The sequence below is a fragment of the Callorhinus ursinus genome, unplaced genomic scaffold (assembly GCF_003265705.2).
Source record: "Callorhinus ursinus isolate GAN/ISIS: 27379988/994484 unplaced genomic scaffold, GSC_fseal_2.0 scaffold8, whole genome shotgun sequence".
Taxonomy (NCBI): domain Eukaryota; kingdom Metazoa; phylum Chordata; class Mammalia; order Carnivora; family Otariidae; genus Callorhinus; species Callorhinus ursinus.
The window spans coordinates 374,410-397,152 of NW_027397070.1; the positions used below are offsets into that span (position 1 = coordinate 374,410).

At 39.4% G+C, this 22,743-nt stretch overlaps 1 protein-coding gene across 1 annotated transcript in view; it reads right to left on the reverse strand.

Moving 5' to 3' along the window:
• Positions 1-22,743, reverse strand: part of SUPT16H (SPT16 homolog, facilitates chromatin remodeling subunit) — a 38,443-nt gene that overhangs the window by 8,826 nt on the left and 6,874 nt on the right. The window contains exons 2-22 of the mRNA XM_025870381.2: positions 14,255-14,347; positions 12,837-13,007; positions 11,501-11,653; positions 10,590-10,736; positions 9,816-9,967; positions 8,807-8,979; positions 7,069-7,159; positions 6,016-6,089; positions 5,772-5,884; positions 4,817-4,882; positions 4,607-4,702; positions 4,382-4,497; positions 4,139-4,292; positions 3,527-3,654; positions 2,884-3,019; positions 2,651-2,777; positions 2,294-2,412; positions 1,660-1,785; positions 1,213-1,325; positions 828-903; positions 291-460 (exon numbers count right to left, since the gene is read on the reverse strand). Coding sequence (XP_025726166.1) covers positions 291-460; positions 828-903; positions 1,213-1,325; positions 1,660-1,785; positions 2,294-2,412; positions 2,651-2,777; positions 2,884-3,019; positions 3,527-3,654; positions 4,139-4,292; positions 4,382-4,497; positions 4,607-4,702; positions 4,817-4,882; positions 5,772-5,884; positions 6,016-6,089; positions 7,069-7,159; positions 8,807-8,979; positions 9,816-9,967; positions 10,590-10,736; positions 11,501-11,653; positions 12,837-13,007; positions 14,255-14,347 — 2,594 coding nt within the window. The remainder of the gene's footprint in view (positions 1-290; positions 461-827; positions 904-1,212; positions 1,326-1,659; positions 1,786-2,293; positions 2,413-2,650; positions 2,778-2,883; positions 3,020-3,526; positions 3,655-4,138; positions 4,293-4,381; positions 4,498-4,606; positions 4,703-4,816; positions 4,883-5,771; positions 5,885-6,015; positions 6,090-7,068; positions 7,160-8,806; positions 8,980-9,815; positions 9,968-10,589; positions 10,737-11,500; positions 11,654-12,836; positions 13,008-14,254; positions 14,348-22,743) is intronic.

The following is a 22,743-nucleotide window of genomic DNA, read 5'->3' on the forward strand; positions in this document are numbered from 1 at the left end:
TTAAATTATTACATGTCTTTAGGTTTTTTTATATACGTATCAAGGAGAATAAAAAAAATCTTGGGACTTCGTTTCTGTATGTATAAGTATTCATCAACTACTGTTGGAATTTCAGGAAAAAGTTATTAACTCTTTAATAGATTACACATTTTTAAGTCCTGGGCTATAACTCAACCCAAAGGCGGTTTTCCCTGTAAGTACACCAGCACACTTTATATACAACACAGCACACTCCAGTCTGTAACCCAGGGCCCGCCGGGTAAATGGGGGACCGCGGCCAATTTACTTACTTCAACCACTCCTTGATGGGGTCCAGGGAGGCTACCGGGATGGCGTTGATCATCGTGACTTTCTTGCTGTAGTCCTTGTACACTATCACCATATCAAAGTTCTTCAGGTGAAACTGAACCCGCTCAAAGTGAATCAGCTCCACTTCATCCAAGGTCACCACAAAAGGTGGCTGTTAGGGAGAAACTGGATCACTAACACATAAATCCCCTAAGGCACCAGTCTTCAAATTCTGTCAGAATCTTTTTTTTTTTTTTTTAAGATTTTATTTATTTGAGAGAGAATGAGCACTCCTGTTTTTTTGGGAAAGACTAAAAGCAATACAACGTGCTGAGAAGCCTCAGTAAATGGATTTGTAAGATCAAAATCTTTCCTCGAGGAGAAAAAAATTTAAGAAAACTTTAAAAAAAAAGAAAATAAAGTAACTGTCAAAAATGAAAATCATCAGAAATAATAAGGACCTAGTTTTCAAAACACCTATGCTTCCGCTTTCCTTTCTCTAACAATTTTCTTACTAAAAGGAGGTAAGGAATACTCACCCACTCTGTAGCATTTACCAGCGCACTACTAGTGGGCTGAAGGAGGCAAGTACTCCTGTAAGGAGCTCCATTAAATCTGAAAAAGAATAAGAAAAAAGACTCAGGTAAGATTGGGCCCATTGCAAGAGAAATTTGCTGCCGCAATAACACTTCTTCCTTTTCCCACCCCAGCATGCATACCGGAGAGTCATTTACAGGGGAAGCCTCTCAGTCTGAGCCACTCACCCCAGCCCTAAAAATGTTCAAGCAGGAATGGATGTCTCAGAGGTTTTCAATCAAAGGAAAAAGGGAATGATCTGTTATGTTATTATAAAGGAAGAATAACTAATTTTTCTAATAGCTAGACAACCAGACTTCAGGCCAAAAAGATGAGGAGATATGTTACCCCAAGTCCCTAAAAGGCACTTCAAATTCCAGTTCCTCCTTTGTTAGAGCCTCTACTTTCTCAATGAAATTTTTAAAGGCTGTTTTCAGTTTGTGCCTCATTTCTCGTTCCATCTGCAGAAGAAAAAAAATACTAATTAACCATAGCCATCACTTTACTTGTTAATAGTACATCCCTTCAAAAAGTCCGAAGTGCTTCTATAGTCCTTAATTCTCATACCCACGATGCCAACACGGATACTGTCCTAGAGGCCACTACACCGTAACTGCACAGCCGAGGCGGCAACTGACGTCTAGTCCACAAGCAACGGCATTAGGCCAACCCCGCACACACTCGAATGGTTCCACAGAAAGATTCAGGGGTTGCTAATAAAAGAAGACTACTGAACTCAGATGTGAAGCACAGCTATGTCAGTACCCTGCACATACAACAGGAAATGTCACAGACCTGCTCAGCATAGAGGTCATCTCGGTCATGCATGTGCTGATGTTTGCCCAAGTCCGTGGTGATCTCTCCCACTTCTGTGTAGAACTGCACATCTGTGTGCCGCTTCTTCCCGAACATGATGGCATTCTGGGGGCAGAGCAGAAAGCACAAGAAAGAAGTCAGAAAACTCAAAGTAGCAAATAACGACAACAAACAACATGAAAACAGAAATAATACCTATGCTGGAAACCATGGCATTTATGTAAAGATAGTTAAACCATCCCTGGGGTCATCATAAATAATGACATTTGGGAATGTGAGAGCGTATGAATTTTAAAAAGTACTCCTATTTATTAGGATGGACTTTAGAGATTATGCTGGAAATAAACTGTGTCTAAAGCAACATTTTTCTACTTCAGAAACAGGAATTTGGAGAAAACCTTATGTTTGGTGGTCATTAGGTATCACACCAAAGGAACTTACATGCTGAGCACCTTCTAGATTTCAGACATGGTGGACTTTATAAACATTATCTCATTCAAGCCTCTTAATAATCTTACGTGACAGGTGATATCACTCATCACTATTTTAAAGGAAAGAGGGTGACGCAAAGGTCTTGCCCAACGTCTGACAGCTAGTAAGAAGACAGGTGTACCTTGAGGTGAAAGTGCAAGACAATAATCATTTCTCCATCACATGGCTGAAACAAAGCATGCTTGATGTTATTGTACAGGATATCCACTTTGTCTCCTCGAACAGAGGTGAAGCGGAAGCCTGGGGACAAACAAACGAACCTGCTAAACGTCAAGTGGCAGCATGAGTGGAGGCCAGAAGACACTGCATCTTTCCTGGCTGATGTGGACAGGCCAAAAACTATACAGGGCTTTCCGGTCCTTGCGCCCATACAGCAATGTCAGTAGATTCCTCCCAGCGTTTCCCTGGTGTACTCTATTTGATCATCTACAAACGTGCCCCAGAGACAAAGCCCAGACCCATGAGAGAACATCCATACCATTGACATGGGCCTCCAGTGACCCCTGCATCCTCTTTTGGGCAATGTTTGGGCGAATGTATAGATCTTTCAGTTTGGGATTACTCCGGTTGAGATTGATCACCAGGGAGTCTTGTTTCACAATGCCCTAAGCAGAATGAGAATTAATGTGAATCCTCACGTATGTCTCCTGTGTCCGCCAAACCCACACGTATCCTGTTGCAGAAAGGTCCTTTGTTGGTGTTCAAGCTCACCTCCTTCTCCTTCTCTTCTGCTTCCCGGGTCTTATAGCGCTTCTGTACTTCCTTTATAATTCGGAAAGCATTCTGGAGGTTCAAGGCTGGTACTGTCTGTTCTCCAGGTGCCTTCATGTTTGAAGCTCGGTATGTACTGTTATAAAGGGGAAGCCAGAACTTATATAAGTTTCTGTATCAGGCTGGGTAACTTGCACTCTCTGCTCTATTTTTAACTGACTCAATATCTTTTAGGAGAAAAAGGTACCAGTGAATGGTAGGACAATGTCTGGAAAGCTGAAAAACATCTCCCTTTCTTCTCTCTTAAATAGAGAATATTATAAATGGCTAATCCACTGGGTGGGAAATCACACTGATTTTTCAAATCTGGCATAGTCAATTATCCCATTGAGGCACACGTTTCCTATTTATGATTCTACTGCAAAACATGTGTAATCAGTTTAACATATTTTCATGAGGATTACAAATTGGGTTCCATCCTCAAAACAGTATAAAGCTAGCAGGATGATCCTAAACAGGTGCCACCAAGGGAGGCTCTGCCATTCATAAGATGAGGGAGGACACAGCACAGACGATGAAATGTTTCTGAGAATACTGCTCCAACCAGCAGGGATTTGGGGATAGTCTTTTCCTGGGGACTCACATTTCCTTGACAAAAGTGGCTTCTGGGTTAGGAAAGATGTTGCCCTCATTCCTGCCCAGAGCACTGCCTGGGCAATAAAAGTTGATTCGCAAGTAAGTATAATCTCCTTCCACCGACATGCTTATATTCTGCTCAAAGAAAGGAAAAGCATTAACAAATAAACTAACAGGCTTCTTTCCAAATTCAAGATTAGTAGTTATGGAGACACAAAGTTAAGTTGCGAGTTACAAGATGACTGCTAAACCCAGCCTGTAAACCTCGATCTATCTCTAATCAACTGTACCTTATTTTTTTTATATGACCAAATGTGTGCTTCCAAAAGAACCACTGACTTCTCAGAGCACCTGGAGCCACATGTCCCACTACACATTAAAAAATGCTTAACGCAAATGATATTTCTAGACTAGACCACTGAACTTTCTAACCAAGTGAAAACTGGGGAGGAAGGCGTGACAACAGGAGGTAGGGAGAGGAGGAGCCGATAAAGTGAGAAGGGCAGAGTCCAAAGGAGCCGAGGGTGGGAGGGATGGTGCAGTTCGAAAAAGAATCTGCGGAGAGCACAATTCGTAGTTTCCAGAACAGTCCGGATGGAGCCTGACTTGGCGCTCATACCTTGATTGTGGCAATGTGAAAGGGCGTCGCGATACCGAACACCGGCATTATCACAGTTTCGTATTTCTTATCGATATAGATCTTCATTTCCCGAATATGTGGTTCCTTAGGCATCAAAGATGGGTTTTTATAGGACACGTTAGATTTGCGAGCTCTGGAGTGGGGATAAAAAATTTTTTTGAGAAACTTCTACAAATCACATGTGAACCTAAGACAACCTCGCTGCCTGACACAAACGCTTACTTCTGAATCTGTTGTTCTCCTTTCTGTTCTGTCAGTCGCCTCTTTGCTTCCTCATTGAGTTGAGCTGCCAGTTCCTTTTGATGGGCTCTTCGTTTCTCTTCTGCAGTCATCTCGTTCTGGAGAAAGACAAACCCAAGTCAGCAGAAGTGTCGCTCCTACAAATGTACCCCAGATACGAACCATAGGACAGGTAGAGAGCGATGTAGACTGAAACCGTAAACTCACTCGTGTTCTTTCTGTAAGTAATGCTGCCCGAGAACCTCTTCCCAACAGGTCCTCAGCCTCATCTTTCTCCTCCTCCTCCTCCTCTTCATCCTCATTCTGTGGGGGAAAAAAATCATACTCAGAAATTGGGTTTTAATCTTTTTAGCCAATACAATTTTTGCCTTTTCACAGTACCAAACTTCCTACACCACTTATCTTCCTTCTTCCTACCTTTAGAAAAATCCCCACGTTCTTCACTTTCTTCTTCACAGAAGTGAGAACAGTAGCTGGACCATCCTGGAATAAAAGGAAGAAGTCAGATATTTATAAGAGCATTTAAATGAGGCACTTTCACTTTCTAGCCTCGTATATAGGAGGGCAGGGCTTTGAAACTTCTGGATACTAAAATCTTTGACAATACATACGTACAGATTTTATCTTCCCAACCTCATGAGGAACTATAATTTGGGAGACAATACTGAGATAATGATTAAGAACACAAGCTTGATTTGAAACCTGGCTCAGTCACTTCCTAGTGGTGACATCTGGCTACGGACTGCTTCCGCTCTGTGTCCCAGTTTTTTTATCCGAGGGTAGAGTATCTACTGCGCAGGATGTTAGAATTCAATGAATTACTGCATAAAAGTCCTTATATATTAAGAATACAGAAGTATTTGCTATTAAGCTTAAGAATCAGTTCTGATAAAAAGGCCACAAAAGCCCAGAACAAGCAAATCCTTAGAAAGTGGTTTAGTCATTACCTAGGTTTGGGGGGCTAGGGTACCGGGTTTCCTTGTGAGGTGATAAAATGTTCTAAAATTAGATTGTGGTGATGGTTGCATAACTGAAAATCACTAAGTATCACTGAATTATACACTTTCAGTGGGTGAATTGTATGGTATATAAACTGTACCTCAATAAAGCTGTTTTTAAAGTAAAATAAAAGAATCAGTTCCCGTTACTATCATTACCAGGGTTCAAGCCACAAAGTAATGAATGGCTTGGTTTAAATCATTCCCTGTAATTGAATGACAGTCTCTTTTCCTAGCTCTATTAGGTCACTGTCCCGGATCCCTGCCTTCAGCTAGCATTTGACAAACACTTTCAAGGAAAAAACCCATAGAGTACAAAATGCACCTCAAATGTCAGTTCACGAACACTCAAAAGTTGATGAAGCAATACACACCTCATCCACAAGCACTGTGTCACCGATGAAGAGAGCATAGGTTTTCTCTTCTGGTTTCTTCCCTTCCTTGTTAGTCAGATCTGAGAATCCCAAATTGATGCTGAAAACCATCCCTATAACAGCAAACAGGAATCAGTGTCTAACTGTGAGAGAATGGAGAAGGGTAGATTTTACACCAAAAAGGGGGGAATAAAGCTACAGGAAACTATTCAAAAAAGTATTTTCCTAAAGCTGTAAAACTCACCTTTTTTCAGTTTGTACTGATTTTTACTATTAATTACTAAAGAGCCTTCACGGAATTCAATTCCCATTCCGAACCTAAAAAAGAAATGAAGAGAAACTTCAGCAATAGGCTAAAAGATCTCTAACATGGGTCAAGTACAATATATTCTATTGCAATTTTCAGGATAAGGCAGTCAAACATGTTGAGTGATTTGCCTCTGCTCATCAGTCAGTTAAGGAGCAGGATTTCAGGACAATATCTGGGCTAATAATATGTTGAAAAGAATTTCCTAATTAAGTACTTCATGTAACATTTATTACATCGAGCCTTCTTTATTTTAGCTTACTCACCCATATTTAAATTTTAATATTCTAACATGAAATCAAATTAAGAGTTTTCCTATAAACAACTTGGCAGACTGTTAATGGGTACATTACCAAGACTGTAATAAGCGGATTAAGCAAGGCGATTGTTAGTGGAATGTTGATAACTAGGATTCATTAAGTCGCCTGGGCCAGGACTTGGTACAGGTTGATATATTTCCTCTTGTCCATCAGAGAAATCCAGAAAGAAACTATATATCCCAGACTAATTTTCATCTAAAGAAACTGACCAGAGCCTTTATTTCCCAAAATGTCTTTGGTTCTGTAAGATGTTCTTAAGTATTTCTAAGTGTTCAATGCTCAAATACACCTGAGAAATGCTAAATTAAATAAAAATTGAAAAAAAAATGTAAATAGTAGGATATCACAGAGCATTTCATTTGCAAACGTGAGCTGAGGTGTTCTAAAAGAGGAAATATAGTAAGTAATGTGCCCTAACACTAGTAAGTTAAGCTAGAACACCTACTGGTATCTACTACATTGGTCTGGAAAAATCTCCGTAGATTTTTCCCCATCCCTGGGAGGAGAAATTAAATCTTTCTCACATTCTCTGATAATACTATATGCTTGGCATATGTTTAATATTTCATAGTCAATAAATGATGGGTGAATCAATCTAAGAATATTTTGCCTGACCATGGCCAGTCAGGAAAATTGTCTCAGAGTGACAATGTACATCATCACATCTTACCCTAGATTTTTGGTGATTTTGTTTAGCAGCTCTGGCTTCTGCTTTTTAACCACGTCCATGACAGCATTATACACGTCACATATCTTCACACCTAATGACAAGACAGAGAGGAAACAGTGTCTTTCAGGAAAAAAAAAGTTTGATTTGGTTCGGTTTATCAACATTTTTTCACCTGTCCCCTAAAGCAGAGTTTCTCAAAGTGTGAACTAAGAAATTCAGCTGTGGGGTGCCTGAGTGGCTCAGTTGCCTGAGCGTCTGGCTCCTGATTTCGGCTCGGGTCATGGGATCAAGCCCCAGGTGGGGCTCTGTGCTCAGCATGGAGTCTGCTTGTCCCTCTTCCTCCCCACCAGCCCCTCCCTGTGCATACGCGTGCTGTCTCTCTCCAAAATAAATAAATTAAGAAAAAATTTTTTAGGGGCGCCTAGGTGGCTCAGTCATTAAGCATCTGCCTTTGGCTCAGGTCATGATCCCAGGGTCCTGGGATTGAGCCCTACATTGGGCTCCCTGCTCCGCAGGAAGCCTGCTTCTCCCTCTCCCACTCCCCCTGCTTGTGTTTCCTCTTTCACTGTGCCTCTGTCAAATAAGTAAAATCTTTAAAAAAATAAAAAAAAATTTTTTTAAATTTATTTGAGAGAGAGTGCATGCATGCACACGAGCAGGAAGAGCAGAGGGAGAGGGAGAGAGAATCTCAAGCAGACTCTGCACTGAGCATGGAGCCTAACTCGGGCTTATGACCCTGAGATCACAACCTGAGCTAAAACCAAGAGTTGCACACTTAACTGACTGCACCAGTAAAAATCTTAAATTAAAAAAAAAAAAAAAAGGCAGCTGCCGAAGTGGTAGGGATTAGAAATTTGCATTTTTAAAAACGATTTACCTAGTCACTTAAGTCATTACACTGCTTGAGAATCACTGACTCAGGAGAACTATGGGATGCTAGGTAGTCTCAGTGAAATAATTTGAGTTGATAAATGGCATGACATTAAAGTTACACATTTTGGGAAAAACAGGACTACTGAATGGGTGAATTACTATTAGAAGGACTCCATGCTTAATTTTTCACGATCTAGGATATGAATAGACATTTCAAGCCAGAATAGTCTAGATATGGTGGCCTCAAAGGGGTCCTTATCCTCACCAAGCTACCTGTGACTACGATTTCCAATGGGATTTCTCAAGATTGACTTGGGATCGTAAGGAGGAATGGTGTCTAGAAGCGAGGGCACATGGGTGGGCTTATAGAGTGGCTTAAAGGTGGAACATATAAAGTCCCATTTAGCCAACTGGGAGCATGGAGTTTCAAGACAAAAGAGGTGTGGTGTCAAGCACTTTGCTGCCTTTTGAGGTAGACGATTGCTTGCTTAGCAGAGTTGCTATTAGTTCTGTTCTTAGACTATGATTCCTTATATCCACTTGATGTAGAATTAGCAATACAGGTTCTGTTGCCAGAGATACTAGTTCTCAGAACCTTCTAAAGAAAAGTATTAAGGCCAAGGTATTTTATGAAGATCTGGACACAGAGGCCTAACCAGTCACAGTTTTTTGTAAGCACCAATGTAAAACCAAAGTAACTACTCATGCCTAAAAGAAGATTGAAGAATGAAATGCTAGGATGATTCAAGGTTAGTAAAATCCGATTCTATTTTAATATAAGAGCCTCAGGAATAGAAATGCACATAAACACTAGAAACATTTTTGTTAACATCATTTCCAAACCTTCTTTTCTAAGCCACCTCACCATGTCTTAATTCCTTGAGCAGTTCCTCTTGAAGTTGGAGCAAAAAGTTGTAATTTTCTTGAACTTCCTGAGAAGGGTCAACCATCAAAGTGCGAACAAGGTTGGAGCAGTAAGATTTGAAGCGAATACCCATGGCACAAGTGATGGCCCCAAAATGCATGTGATTCTTGTCACTAGAGACCAAAGGAAGAAGTATTTCATTACGCAAACTAGCAAAGTCCTTAGTATCACTGACATACAACATCTGTAATCACTACCTTTCCCTGCTCTATCCCAAAGCTGAAGCAGAAGGACCTAAACTTTTTTTTTTTTTAAATAAACAAACCAGGTTATAAGGGAGTAAAATTAGTGACAAAAACTTATAGAATAAAAATTCAGTGAAAAGCTGAGTTGTGGTGTCCTAAATAGACAAAGAATATACCAAATTCTATTCATTATAGTTCAACAGTGCAGGGGAAAGCGTCACTTATCCACCAGCCACTATGAACTGTAGTATTCATTATGAATTAGCCCTAGTCTCTTCAGCCTGAACAGGAAAAACAGCATTCTCTACAATACTTTTAAAAATTAGAAGAATTACATTATGGCATATCTAATAATACCTTAATGGTTTTTCTCAACATGTTTTGCATTTTTTCTTGGTATTTTTAATCATCTGGAAAAGCAAAATCAAATAAATGCTCAAGTAAGAAATGAGTACCAATGTGAAATAAAATAAAAATAAGCTAGGGCGCCTGGCTGGCTCAGTCTGGGGAGTGTGTGACTCTTGATCTCCCGGTTTTGACTTTGAGCCTCACACTGGGTATAGAGATTACTTAAAAATAAAATCTTAAAAAAAAAAAAGAAAAAGAAATATGCATAGAATAATACACCAAGATAATGTAGAAGGCGGACTAATGGTTATTCTGTCTCTTCCCACTTTTCTGAATTCCAGCATGAGTCCAAGAAAAAACAGGCCAAAAGTTGAAACGCTCTGGTTATTGTTACATTTTGAAGTTCTCGTACTTACCTCACCACACTGAACTTGAGATTATAGTTGCCACCACTTTGAATGATAGGAGGGTAACACATTTCCACAGTAGAAGGGTCTGCCCCAGCTAGGTATTTTTTCTCTTCAATGGCCTTTTCCACAGACTCAGCCAGTTTGCTGTGTCGAACTTTCTGTAAGCATGCCCAGAAATAAAACAGTATTTACAATATTCATCAAACAGTGGCAAAGAGTTTTGGGTTTTTGGACATTATTGTTTGAAGACAACACATACCCTGATATCACTTGGGACGCTAAGAAAGTCTTATGAAATGGTCTACATGTCAGATAACAAGAGGTAAACCTGCAAAGCCGATTTTGAGAACAATATGTGAATTTACAGCTATAGAAGGAATTCTCAAATAAAATACTGAATAACCTCAAGAAACTATAGTGCAGGTTTACAGTTACTTTGAAAGAGAGATGGCAGGGCGCCTGGGTGGCTCAGTTGAGTGTCCAACTCTTGGTTTCAGCTCAGGTCATGATCTCCAGTTGTGAGACTGAGCCCTGCAAAAGGCTCCCTGCTCAGTAGGGAGACTGCTTGGGATTCTCTCTCTCCCCACCTCTGCCCCTCCCCCACTGCATGCACAGGCGCACGTGAGTGGTCTCTCAAATAAAAAAATCTATGTATCAAAAATACATTTATGTATTAAAGGCCTAATTTCAAAGAAACTGAACACACACCAAAAAGCACTGCATGGGAGGGACTTATTTCTGCTTCATTAAAACAGTAAAGACTTGCCCCTCTCCATTTACCTCATCTGCGTCAACTATTTCCATGACTCTTTCCTTGAAGAATTTGTTGAAGACCTCAGAGGTGATGCTAGCTGCTTTCTTCATTAGGTTGAGTTCCCCATCCTCCTTTACAGCAATGGTATAGGCCACAACTGCACTGATATCTATCTGCAGTCAAAGTGATAAGAGTTTCTAACATGTAAACAGAATTGCTAAAGAAATGCATTGCTCCCTTGGGGTGCCTGGGTGGCTCAGTCGTTAAGCGTCTGCCCTCAGCTCAGGTCTTGATCCCAGGGTCCTGGGATCGAGCCCGACACCGGGCTCCCCGCTCGGCAGGAAGCCTGCTTCTCCCTCTCCCACTCCCCCTGCTTGTGTTCCCTCTCTCGCTGTGTCTCTGTCAAATAAATAAAAATCTTAAAAAAAAAAAAAAGAAATGCATCCCTCCCAATTTGACTATTATCAGTGAATATATCTGGTTATTTAGCAAACGATTCATCAGTAGTTTACAAAATACTGAACTACTCTTTTCTTGGATTGAATAAACAGTTAAAATAGCTCTTTATCAGGTCACAGTGTGTATTCTAATAGGTATTACATTAATGAATCATTTAAATGTAAATGTAAATGATCCTCTCTAAAGGATTTTGTAAAGGCTGAAGGAGGAAGACAGGCAGTAGAGCAGTGAGAAAAAATACGTATTTTCTGGAATAAGAGACTTTTGTTTCCCTCTGAAATAGCGGAACTATCTTCCCAACGCCTCACCCCTGACTGAAAAGTCAAACTGCTTACTGCTAAGCCAAACAGAATGAAAAATGGAAATGTGAAGGAATGCCGTTTTCCCAAAACAAATACTTTGCACTATCTGTTATGGAAGCCTGTCACACTTTTGTCTTCCCAACTGCCAATTTGTTTGTTTCCAGGAGTATTCTTACTTTGTCAAAGCCCTCTTTGTTGAGGCAGTCATTCCAGTTCTTCATGAACTCTCCAGGGAATTTGTCTTTGCTGAACACTCCAATCTTCTTGCCATTCTTGCTTTCTTTAATGGCTTCAATCATTTTGTCAAAGCTGCTCTTATTGCTTTCATTCTATCAGTGCCCCAAAGAAAAAAAGGGGTTAATCAGTTTTAGAATCAGACATCTATGTTCTACTAGTAACAGGCAGAGACAAATATTTGGAACCCCAGAGAGAATAAATTCTCTCCTCATGCCCCATCTACTTCCTTACGACAGACCATGACACACTAAAAGTTAACACAAAATTTCTTCGGATATTTTTATATCCTGAAGTGCCACGTAGGTTGACAAGACTATTCTTTTTCTTTAGGAACAGCTAAAACACACAAGGTGAACAATATTCTGAGAAAAAGTGCCAGAAAGTACAACAAAAAGATTACATGTAGGGCGCCTGGGTGGCACAGTAGGTTAAGCATCCATCTCCTGGTTTCGGCTCAGGTCTGCTCTCTGGGTCATGAGATCGAGCCCAGTGTCAGGCTCTGCACTCAGCTCAGAGTCTGCTTAAGACTCTCTCCCGCTCCCTCTGCCCCTCCCCTACCACAGCACACGTACCCACAGGTGCCTGTGAGCATGCTCACATGCTCGCTCTCAAAAAAATCTTAAAAAAAAATCATGTGATAAAAACTGAAAAGGAAGTATATCTGTTTCCTTAAGGACATTTAAAGTTATTTATTCTAGGGGCACCCAGCTGGCTGAGTCAGTAGAGCATGTGGCTCTTAATCTCAGGGTGGTGAGTTTGAGCCCCACAGTGGAGGTAGAGATGACTTAAAAAAAAAGTTATTTAGGGTGCCTGGGTGGCTCAGTTGGTTAAGCGACTGCCTTCGGCTCAGGTCATGATCCTGGAGTCCCGGGATCAAGTCCCACATCGGGCTCTCTGCTCAGCAGGGAGTCTGCTTCTCCCTCTGACCCTCTTCCCTCTCGTGCTTTCTATCTCTCATTCTCTCTCTCTCTGAAATAAATAAATAAAATCTTTAAAAAAAAAAAAGTTATTTATTCTAATGAAGGTACTAAGATGAAAAAAACCAGCTGACAGTATCCTCGAGAATGGACAGATAAGTGATTCTGCTGCAGAACGGACAGGGTTATTGAACTTTTTCTTCTTAACAAACACAACAAAGATGTGACAGAACTTTGTAACTGCAACCACAGTCAGCTAAAATCTTCCTCTGTATTCTTTTAAATTCTTAGAAAGCATTTCTATTCATCACTTTAAACATTCTCTCATATTTATGACACGTTCTTTATTAGTTCTGACCTTTTCCCGTATCAGTAGAGTGATAGCAGGGGCTCCATTAGCATTCTCATTGCCCTTAGTGTTGGCAATCTGTTTTAAAAACTCCACTTTCTTCTTGCTGGCCATAAAGATGATTTTGTCATCACAGAAGACCATGATAGTATCAGTCAGTTCATAACCAAAGAGCCATGTCTATAGGAAAAGACAGTATGTGACAACAGCATTTACAGATAAAAAAATTGATGCACTTATTCAGAAATATTTATAAAATAAGGTACCCGGAATTAGCTTCAAAATAATACAGATGTAGATACAAATGAAATGAAGCTGGCCAAGAGCTGGCGATTTATTGGATAATGGGTACGTGGGAGTTCAATATATTATCTACTTTGATGTTTGAAATAGTCCATAATAAAGACCACCACTTCTTTTGGATAATTTGTGTTTACAGGATATACTGTTGTTTAATAGGACAGAAATGCATAAAACCAGGGACAAAGTAGCACATCAGGGAACTGCACGTTCTAGCTCCCCCAATGACTGCCAGTTGCCTACCAATTATTCATTTCTTCTTCCTCAGAAAGACGGGATTGTTAGCTGGGCACACTACTCCGCATGAAGACTATTTCCCATCCTTTCTTGCAGCTAAGTATGGCCATTAAGTTTCGGCCAAGAAGTTGTAAGTAGCAGTATTCTGTGAGACTTCAAGCAAGTCTCCTTATAAAGGGAAGGAGGTCTCCATTTTTTTTCCCTTTCTCCATTCTTTCTGCTTGGATTGCAGATATAACGGCTAGAGCGCTAGCAAATTTTGCACCACGGGCTGGACTCTGTGTATGGCAGAGTGGAGACCTTAAAAACCCTGCGTCCCCAAAGACTAACTAAAAGAAAAAGAACTGGGCCGCTAGGTGGCTCAGTCGGTTAGTCGTCTGACTTCGGCTTAGATCATGATCTGGGGTCCTCAGATCAAGCCACGTGTCCGGTCCAGCTCCACACTCAGCAGGGAGTCTGCTTCTCCCCTTCGCTGCCCCTCCCCTCACTCATGCTCCCCCTTCTCTCAAATAAATAAAATCTTTAAAAAAATAAAAGAGGAAGAACGGTTTTGCTTAATTCAGTTAGATTTTGGTTATATCCCAATTTACAGACTTCTCTTTCCTTATGTCCTAAGCACTCTCCAGTAAACTTTTATGTTTCTTTTTTTAGGTGAAGTATAGTTGTTTCTTTCTATAGAAGAATGTGTTTACTTTTTTAATTCTTTTTTTTGGGGGGGGTCCACTCACCTTTTAGTGATGATGGAAATATTCTCTACCCGCTCTAACATGGTAGCCAGTACCTGAGTACTTGAGACTTGGGATTGAGGAATTAAATTTTTAATGTGGCTAGTCACTATCATGTGAACAGCGCAAGTCGATTCAGGGCTAAGACTGCCATAAAGCGCTCACCTGTAAGGCAGTTGATTTGGCATAAACAATTTCTTCATCAACACCCACTGATACAACAATGGCATCAACGTTGGCATATTCATCTTCTCCTTTCTGAAAAGTAAAGAGTGGGTAATTTGGTCATTGTCTTTTTATCCTCGTAAAACTGGGCTACTTCAGTATTTACTCAGGGTATATATAATTTTTTTCCTAATAGAAATGCCAACTTTGGGGCACCTGGGTGGCTTGGTCAGTTAAGCACCTGCCTTCAGCTGAGGTCATGATCCCAGGGTCCTGGGATCGAGCCCTCCATCGGGCTCCCTGCTCGGCTGGAAGCCTGCTTCTCCCTCTCCCTCTCCCACTCCCCCTGCTAGTGTTCCCTCTCTCTGTCTCTGTCAAATAAATAAATAAAATCTTAAAAAAAAAAAAAAAAAGAAATGTCAACTTTAAGGTACATGTTTGCTTGGCAGCCTCATAGTCATTAGTTACTCTGTTTGTTAAAGAGCTTTATTGAGATAGAATTCACAGACAACACAATTCAACCATTTAAAGTGTGCAGTTCAATGGTTTTAGTGTATTCAGAGTTATGCAACCATCACAGTCTAATTTTAGAACATTTTCATCTCCCCAAAAAGAAATCCATGAGCAATCACTACACATCTCCTCCCAGCTGTATGCAATCATTAATCTAACCTGTTTCCACAGATTCGTCTATTTGGGACATTTCATATACATGGCCTTTGTATCTGGCTTCTTTCACTTAACATGCTTTCAAGGTTCACCCGTGTTGTAACATATGTCAGTGTACTTAGTCCTTTCTGTCACTGAATAACAATCTACCACATAGTATCTATTCATCAACTGCTGGACATCTGGGTTGTTGCCATTTTTTGGCTATTATGAAAAATGGTGCTATGAACACTCATGTGTGTTTCTGTGTATACACACTTGAGTATATAGCTAGGTGAAGAATTGCTAGGTCGTATGTTTAACTCTATGTTTAACTTTTTGAGGTTAATGGTTTAACCAGACTGATTTCCAAAGGGACTGTACCATTTTATCCTCTCAACAGCAATCTATCAGGGTTCCAAATTCTCCACATTGTGACCAACCTTTGTTGACTTTATTAGAGTCATCCACTGCGTGTGAAGTAGTAACTCACTGTAGTTTTGATTTGCATTTCCCTGACAGCTAATGATGCTGAACACCTTTTCACAGGATTACAGACCATTTGTCTACCTTTAAGTGCCTATTCAGATTCTTTGCCCATTCTGTAACTGAATTACAGCTTTATTAAGTTGTAAGAGTTGCTTTTATATTCCAGATGTAAGTCTCTTGTCAGATAGGACTTGCAAATTTTTCTCCATTCAGTGGGTTCTTTTCACTTTCATAATGATGCTGCCCTTAGAAACACAAAAATTTTTAATTTTGAAGGACTCCCAAATTACTTTCTTGTGCTTTTCATCTCATATCTAAGAAGGCTTTGTCTAATCCAAGGACATAAAGATTTACTTGTATTTCTACAGCAGTTTTATAGTTTTAGCTCTGATATTTAGACCTAATGATTAATTTTGAGTTAATTTTTGTGAATGGTATGGGGAAGGGGCCTAAGCTCATTTTTTTGCATAGGGATATCCAGTTTGAAAAGACTGTTCTTTCCCCATTGAACTGTCCTGGTCAAAAACCAAATTATATATTTTTAAAAAAGCAAATGACACTGGGGCGCATGGGTGGCTCAGTCTGCTAAACATCTGACTCTTGGTTTCGGTCATGATCTCAGGGTCATGAAATCAAGCCAGGCATTGGGCCTCGTGCTCAGCAGGGAGGATGCTTGAAGTTCTCTCTCTCTGTCCCCCCTCACTGGCATGCACTCTCTGTCTAATACATACATAAATATAAAAAAAAAATCAGGTGATGCAAATATGAAGGTTTGTTTCTGGATTCTCAATTCTATTCCATTATCTATGTTTCTATCCTTACACTAATAGCATATTGTTTTGATTATTGCTGCTTTGTAACTAGTTTTGAAATTGAGAAGTGTGAGTCTTCCAACCATTAGCTAGCTACTCTTGAATAACTCTGTAAGACCAACAGACTGGTAATTATGGGCTAGATGGTCAAATCTCTAACTTGCCCTATAAAGTCAAGAAAAACATCTATAATAAGACTCTTCACGTCTAGGCTTCTGGTTGCCAGTAAGAATCCAAATATAATATCAATTAAGATTTCTGTTGAATTTCTCTACCACAACAAAATACACAGGACAAAAGAGTTACCACATAGAAACTGTATGTATTCCCCCACTGATTTTCAGTGAGAAAACGTTTTCCTTCAGGTTGGTAAAGTTTTATCATTAGTTCTCACTGATGATGCAAAAGCAATGGTAGTTAAAACACCTAGAGCTTTAACATGAATCAAGGCAGTGGCACCAAAGTAATTCTTTACTACTGCACACTTTACTACTGGAAGGGGGGGGATGGGCAGTTTCTCTAAGAATGTCTTTGATGCAGCAAAAATGATTAATAGTAAGAAATCCCAATCCTTGAGCATGTCTTTTCAATATTCTGTGTAAAGAAATGGGACGTACACACAAAGCACTTCTATGTGTACAGTTAAGTATGATGGCTGTCTTAAGGAAAACTACAATTATTTGAATAAGAAGTTGAAGGAGCCATTTAGCAGACCTGGGTATCTAGCATACATTTTCTTGAAAATGAATGAAGTGATCCTGTTGCTTCAAGGAAAATGATGTCTTATGTAGTTAATGATAACATTTGAGTTTTCAAGCAAAAATTAGAATTCTGAAATAGTTGACTTGCCACTGTGAACTTAGACAGCTTCCCTACTTAAGACTTTTCTGATAAAACTAGTGGTGATATTAACAAACATGATTCTTTGAAATCATATAATGAAATGTGTAACGTTTAGAAGATCTACACAACTGAGAGAACCAATGCATGATTGTTACAAAGTCATACATGGGTAAAGGATCAAAGGTACAATAACCTGAGTATAAAAAGTATAATATTGTGGTTTCAAATTCTAAATTACAACTAACTTTTACAAGATTTACAAGATTTTACTTCTCGAGTTTCAACGTAACAAAGTATATCCATAATTATCTTAAAAGGTTATGAAAATAACCCCCCCTTCCAGCTTCAAGTATGTATGATTTTCTCTCTATACTTGATGCAACCAATATAAAGAAAGGCTCACTGGGGTCCTGAATAATTTAAGAATGTAAAGGGTCCCGCTATCAAAGTCTGAGAACCACTGTGCTATATTATTCCTATACCATAGCACATTAACACACTAGTCTTGGCATCAGACATTCTCTCCTCTCAATTTTTGCTACATATACTCCAATTCTTCAATAAACATGGATTTTGTGGCAATAATATTACCACTACCTTGATAACCTCCCAAAATTTGCAACAGGCGCCTGCCTATATTTAATGCTTATAGGTTCTAGATACAGATCAATCTATATCCCCCACCCCAAAATATCTATCTGCAAAAAACACCACTGAAATTAGTCAAAAAGTCATTGTATTTTTTCAAACTTGAAGTCTTGGTTCAGTCAATATTTTTCAACAAAGAAAAAGGTATCAACATGTATAAAAATTCAAAATACACAGTAATACATTTCTTAAAAGTATATAGAGTGTAATCATGTAGCTTAATCACTAATAATACGGGAAAATCAACCAAAGGGATCTCAATAAAATTGAAAATAGGGAGAGAGAGAAAACGGCCCACATATTCAGCTCTTTCAAGCAGATGTGGAACCAAACTCAACCATCCCAAGGATTTCAATTCGTATAAAATGCCTAGTTTTCCTTTGCCAATCACAAAGGTGAGAGGATGAATCCTAATTTCTCTTGGAACCCAGCTGCTCTGACCATTTCATACAAAGTTCTTGACTGATTCTTCACAAAAACCAGTGGGCTAGTCTAACTCAGGAGAGAAATGCAGTAACTGGAGAATTTTATGTATTTAAAGATAATGAATTTAGGAAAATTTTTCTTAAAATGTGATTCAATGAAAAGGGTTACAATAAAACCAAGTATCTTAGACAGCAAAATCTGGGATGCTGTTTCGTATTTTCAAACCTTATGAGGAGTACAAATGCTTTATACAGATCACATCTGAAAAGTCTTCTGAAACTATGGGAGATTTTTAGTTATTTGTTTATAAAACTTACATAAGTTACCTGAAGTAACATAACACAGAATAATGTAAAATATTTTTTATAAATTTTATTTTATATATATGTGTGTATACAATATTTTCAGATTAAATTGTGTCTGGAGGGGCGCTTGGGTGGCTCAGTCGGTTAAACGTCTGCCTTTAGCTTAGGTCATGATCCCAGGGTCCTGGGATGGAGCCCCGTGTTGAGCCCCTGCTCAGCAGGGAGCCTACTTCTCCCTCTCCCTCTGCTGCTCCCCCTGCTTGTGCTCTCTTGCTCTGTCAAATAAATAAAATCTTTAAAAAAAAAATGTCCGGAATTTATTTTATTTTTAAAGATTTTATTTATTTGACAGAGAGACACACAGCGAGAGAGGGACAACAAGCAAGGGAAGAGGGAGAGGGAGAAGCAGGCTTCCCGCGGAGCAGGGAGCCCAATGCGGGGCTCGATCCCAGGACCCCGGGATCATGACCTGAGCCGAAGGCAGACGCTTAACGACTGAGCCACCCAGGTGTCCCTGGAATTTGTTTTAAAATATTAGAGTAGAGTGGGCTGGTTGATAAAAGGAAAAAAGAGAAAAATGCTACACGGCTAACACAGCCCTTGTCCCAGGACCAGTCCTACATCCAATTCCAAGTGGCAGCCTGGCTATTAGAGGGAGGTGGGGCTCAACTCTGTGCTGCTTAAATGGCCTCAGACTCCCACCTGATCTCTTCTGCTTGGGCTGATCTTCAGAACTCAGACCTGAGACCTTGTCAGATCTGGACTTGTGATCCCTGTGCCCCCCCTTCTAGATGAACCATCTTGCAGCAGTGACCCCTGGTGTGCACAGATTCTCAACATCCACCAAACCCTTTCTGTCTCCAAATTCTGCCACCTTCCATTCTGTTTGGTCCACTCGATACCCAAGTCTTGCTGCAACAGGTGTTCCAGATGGGAATAACAGTTTACTGAGCAGCCACTTTTTTTCTGTGCCTTGCATTTATTTATCATCTGTAACCCTCGCGATAAAAATTGACATGCAATATGCATGACCATATTCAAAACCCCGATCAACGCCTGGCACACTTAAAACTCCCACACAAATCTATAAGCAGTCCTCACACTCATGATAATTCAGACTTTTTAAAAAGTGCTGAAAGCCTAATTAAAATACACATTAAACGTAAAATACTTTTTATTAGCATACAGCCATAGCGTATCAGATAAAATTATACTTTTCCTACCACCTCTATCTCTTTCAGTTAACAAATCAGATGAGAATTTCATTAGGATCCTAAATATAAAAATGAATCCCTCTGGAAGGTTTCTGATTTTTATCTATAAAGAGACTTAGGGTCATTTGACAAACTTTTCAGGTAAGATGTTAGTATTGGTGACTTCTTAAATTTAACAGAAATTTCTTCAGCAACTGCAAGCAATAGGTATCAAGGTCTGCCTACTGTATTTAGAGACACTAAAGCCTATTGGTAAGGGCTCACTGAAAACAGACTGCCTGGGTTTGAATCCCTAATCCCACCGCTTGTTGTGACCTAACCTCTCTATGTCCCACTCTCCTCAATCATAAATATTGCTGTGAGAATTAAATGAGCTAATGTATATAAACTGCTTTGAACAGTGCTTAACTCACAGTAACTACTATTTATTTGTCATCATTATTATAGACCAAAAGGCTATTTGTTAAAAATTTTACTGTGCACCACATCACTACAGTTACTGGTGTCAAAGATTGGCTGTCAATTGCATTATTAGTATAGAGTATGTGCACAGAATATTAGTACAGAATATGTGCACTTTCTGAAAGTCTGTGTACAACTCATACAGGAAATGATTTTAGGTGATCCCAGATGTGGCTTTTAAATATTCAATTACCTAGCAAAAAAAGTTACCTATTTTTCTCTTTAAATCTACTTGATCATATCAAGACTCTACCTGTTTAAGAAGATATTTACAAATGACCTATCTGATATAGTGTTAATATCCAAAATATATAAAGAACTTATTCAACTCAACACACAAAAAACAAATAATCTGATTAAAATTGGGCAGAAGAGATGAACTGACATTTCTCTAAAGACATACAGATGGCCAACAGACACATGAAAAGGTGCTCCACATCACTGATCATCAGGGAAATGCAAACCAAAACCACAATGAGATATCACTTTATACCTGTCAGAATGACTAAAATCAAAATTACAAGCAACAAGTATGGGTGGATGTGGAGAAAAAGGAACACTGTGCACTGTTGGTGGGAATGTAAACTGGTGCAGCCACTGTGGCCAACAGTATGGAGTTCCTCAAAAAGTTAAAAATAGAACTACCCTATAATTCAGTAATCGTGCCACTGGGTATTTACCCCCTCCCCAAAATACAAAAACACTAATTTGAAAGGATATGTGCACCCCTATGTTTACTGCAGCATTATTTACAATAACCAAATTATGGAAGCAGCCCAAGTATCCATCAATAGATGAACAGATAAAGAAGATGCGGTGTACATATATACACAATGGATTATTATTCAGCTGTAAAAAAAAAAAAGAATGAAATCTTGCCATTTCCAACGACATGGACAGAGCTAGAGAGTATAATGCTAAGTGAAATAAATCAGAAAAAGACAAATACCACATGATTTCACTATGTGGAATGTAAGAAACAAAACAAAGGGTAAAAGACAAACCCAGATACAGACTTTTTTTTTTTTAAGATTTTATTTATTTATTTGACAGAGAAAGAGAGTGAGAAAGCACAAAAACAGGGGGAGCGGGAGAGGGAGAAGCAGGCTCCCCACCGAGCAGGGAACCTGATGTGGAACTTGATCCCAGGACCCTGAGATCATGACTTGAGCAGAAGGCAGCCACTTAACTGACTGAGCCACCTAAGCGCCCCTAAACTCTTAACTATACAGCACAAACTGATGGTTACCAGAGGGGAGGTGGGTGGGGGGAAGGGTGAAAACAGGTGATGAGGATTTAGAGTGTACTTATCTTGAAGAACAGAGTAACATACAGAAGCACTGAGTCACTATATTATACACCTGAAACAAATATAATACTGTATGTTAACTATACTGGAATTAAAATAAAAATAAATAAAATTAAAAAAAAGATATCTGTTTAATGCTAGTCCTTAACACCTGCTACAATTTAATAATGCTGTTGTGCTTACATTGTCTTTATTTTTTAACAGCTACATTTTATTTCTGGAAAGTGACACAACTTTCCATTCATAGTGATGTAAAGTATCCTTTCTGAATATATTTAGGTTTAAAGAGAGCAACAGTTTTTGGAAGATGGAAAGAGGACAAAGAGTGGGAAATGACTAAGCACAGTTGTGGTAGCTACACCCCAAGAATATTTGACAAACATTCTCACTGGTAAGGTACCAGTAGATATGCATATCTCAAAGAGCCCCAATGAACTCAGAACTTAGGAGGCACCAAGCATCAGGGATAAGGGAACAGGGTACATCGAACTTGGATGAGTTCAGGACTAAAAACAGAAGGTCTGGTCAGTAAGTTTAAGAGAGGGGAAACCCCCCTCAACCCCTACCCCACCCCCCAGGTTCTTGTAAGTCCTGAGACAACACCTAATCCCTATGCAAGAAGACTTTATTCTCTGGAAAAATGGGCTCAAAAAGGCTATAGACTCAAATATTAGGCCCAGTAGAAGTCAAGTACTAATTTTTAGAAAATTAAATGAAAGTTTGTATTTTGAATGACCATAATTGGGAACAAATGTCCCGAAGAAAAGAACTGAGAGGATTTTTCTTTGCACATCCTCACTGAATTCAGAAAGAACCTTCAGATACTGACATTTGGGAGTCCTCCATGGAATAAGCAAGCCTATTCACTCTACAGTTACCCCTAACTAGTTGAGAGGCCCCATTCATGCAGAGCTGCCAACCAGTTCGTTATGGCCTTACTCTTAATACAGATGGGTATAGCCAAGCCTTATTTTGGTTTCTGTGAAGTCTCCAACACGTAAGAGAGAAAGCAAGGAAACTCAGAGGAAACATACAGAGGAGAGAAGATAAAAATTAAATTAAAACACCTCCTATAAGATAAATAAATACAGCACATCCATGAAACAACAAAAGAATAGACAAGAACTCCTAGAAATTAAAAATGGCTGGAAATTTTTAAAAATTCAATAAAAAGCGGGAAAATAAAGTTAAGAAGCAATACTGTAAACAGAAGACAGAGCTAGGAAATAAAACCGAAAAATAACCAACAAACTTAAGCTGAGACCTAAACCTCCTGAATGGAAATTTCAGGGGAAAACAAGAGATCACTGAGGAAACAGAGGGAAGAAAGTAC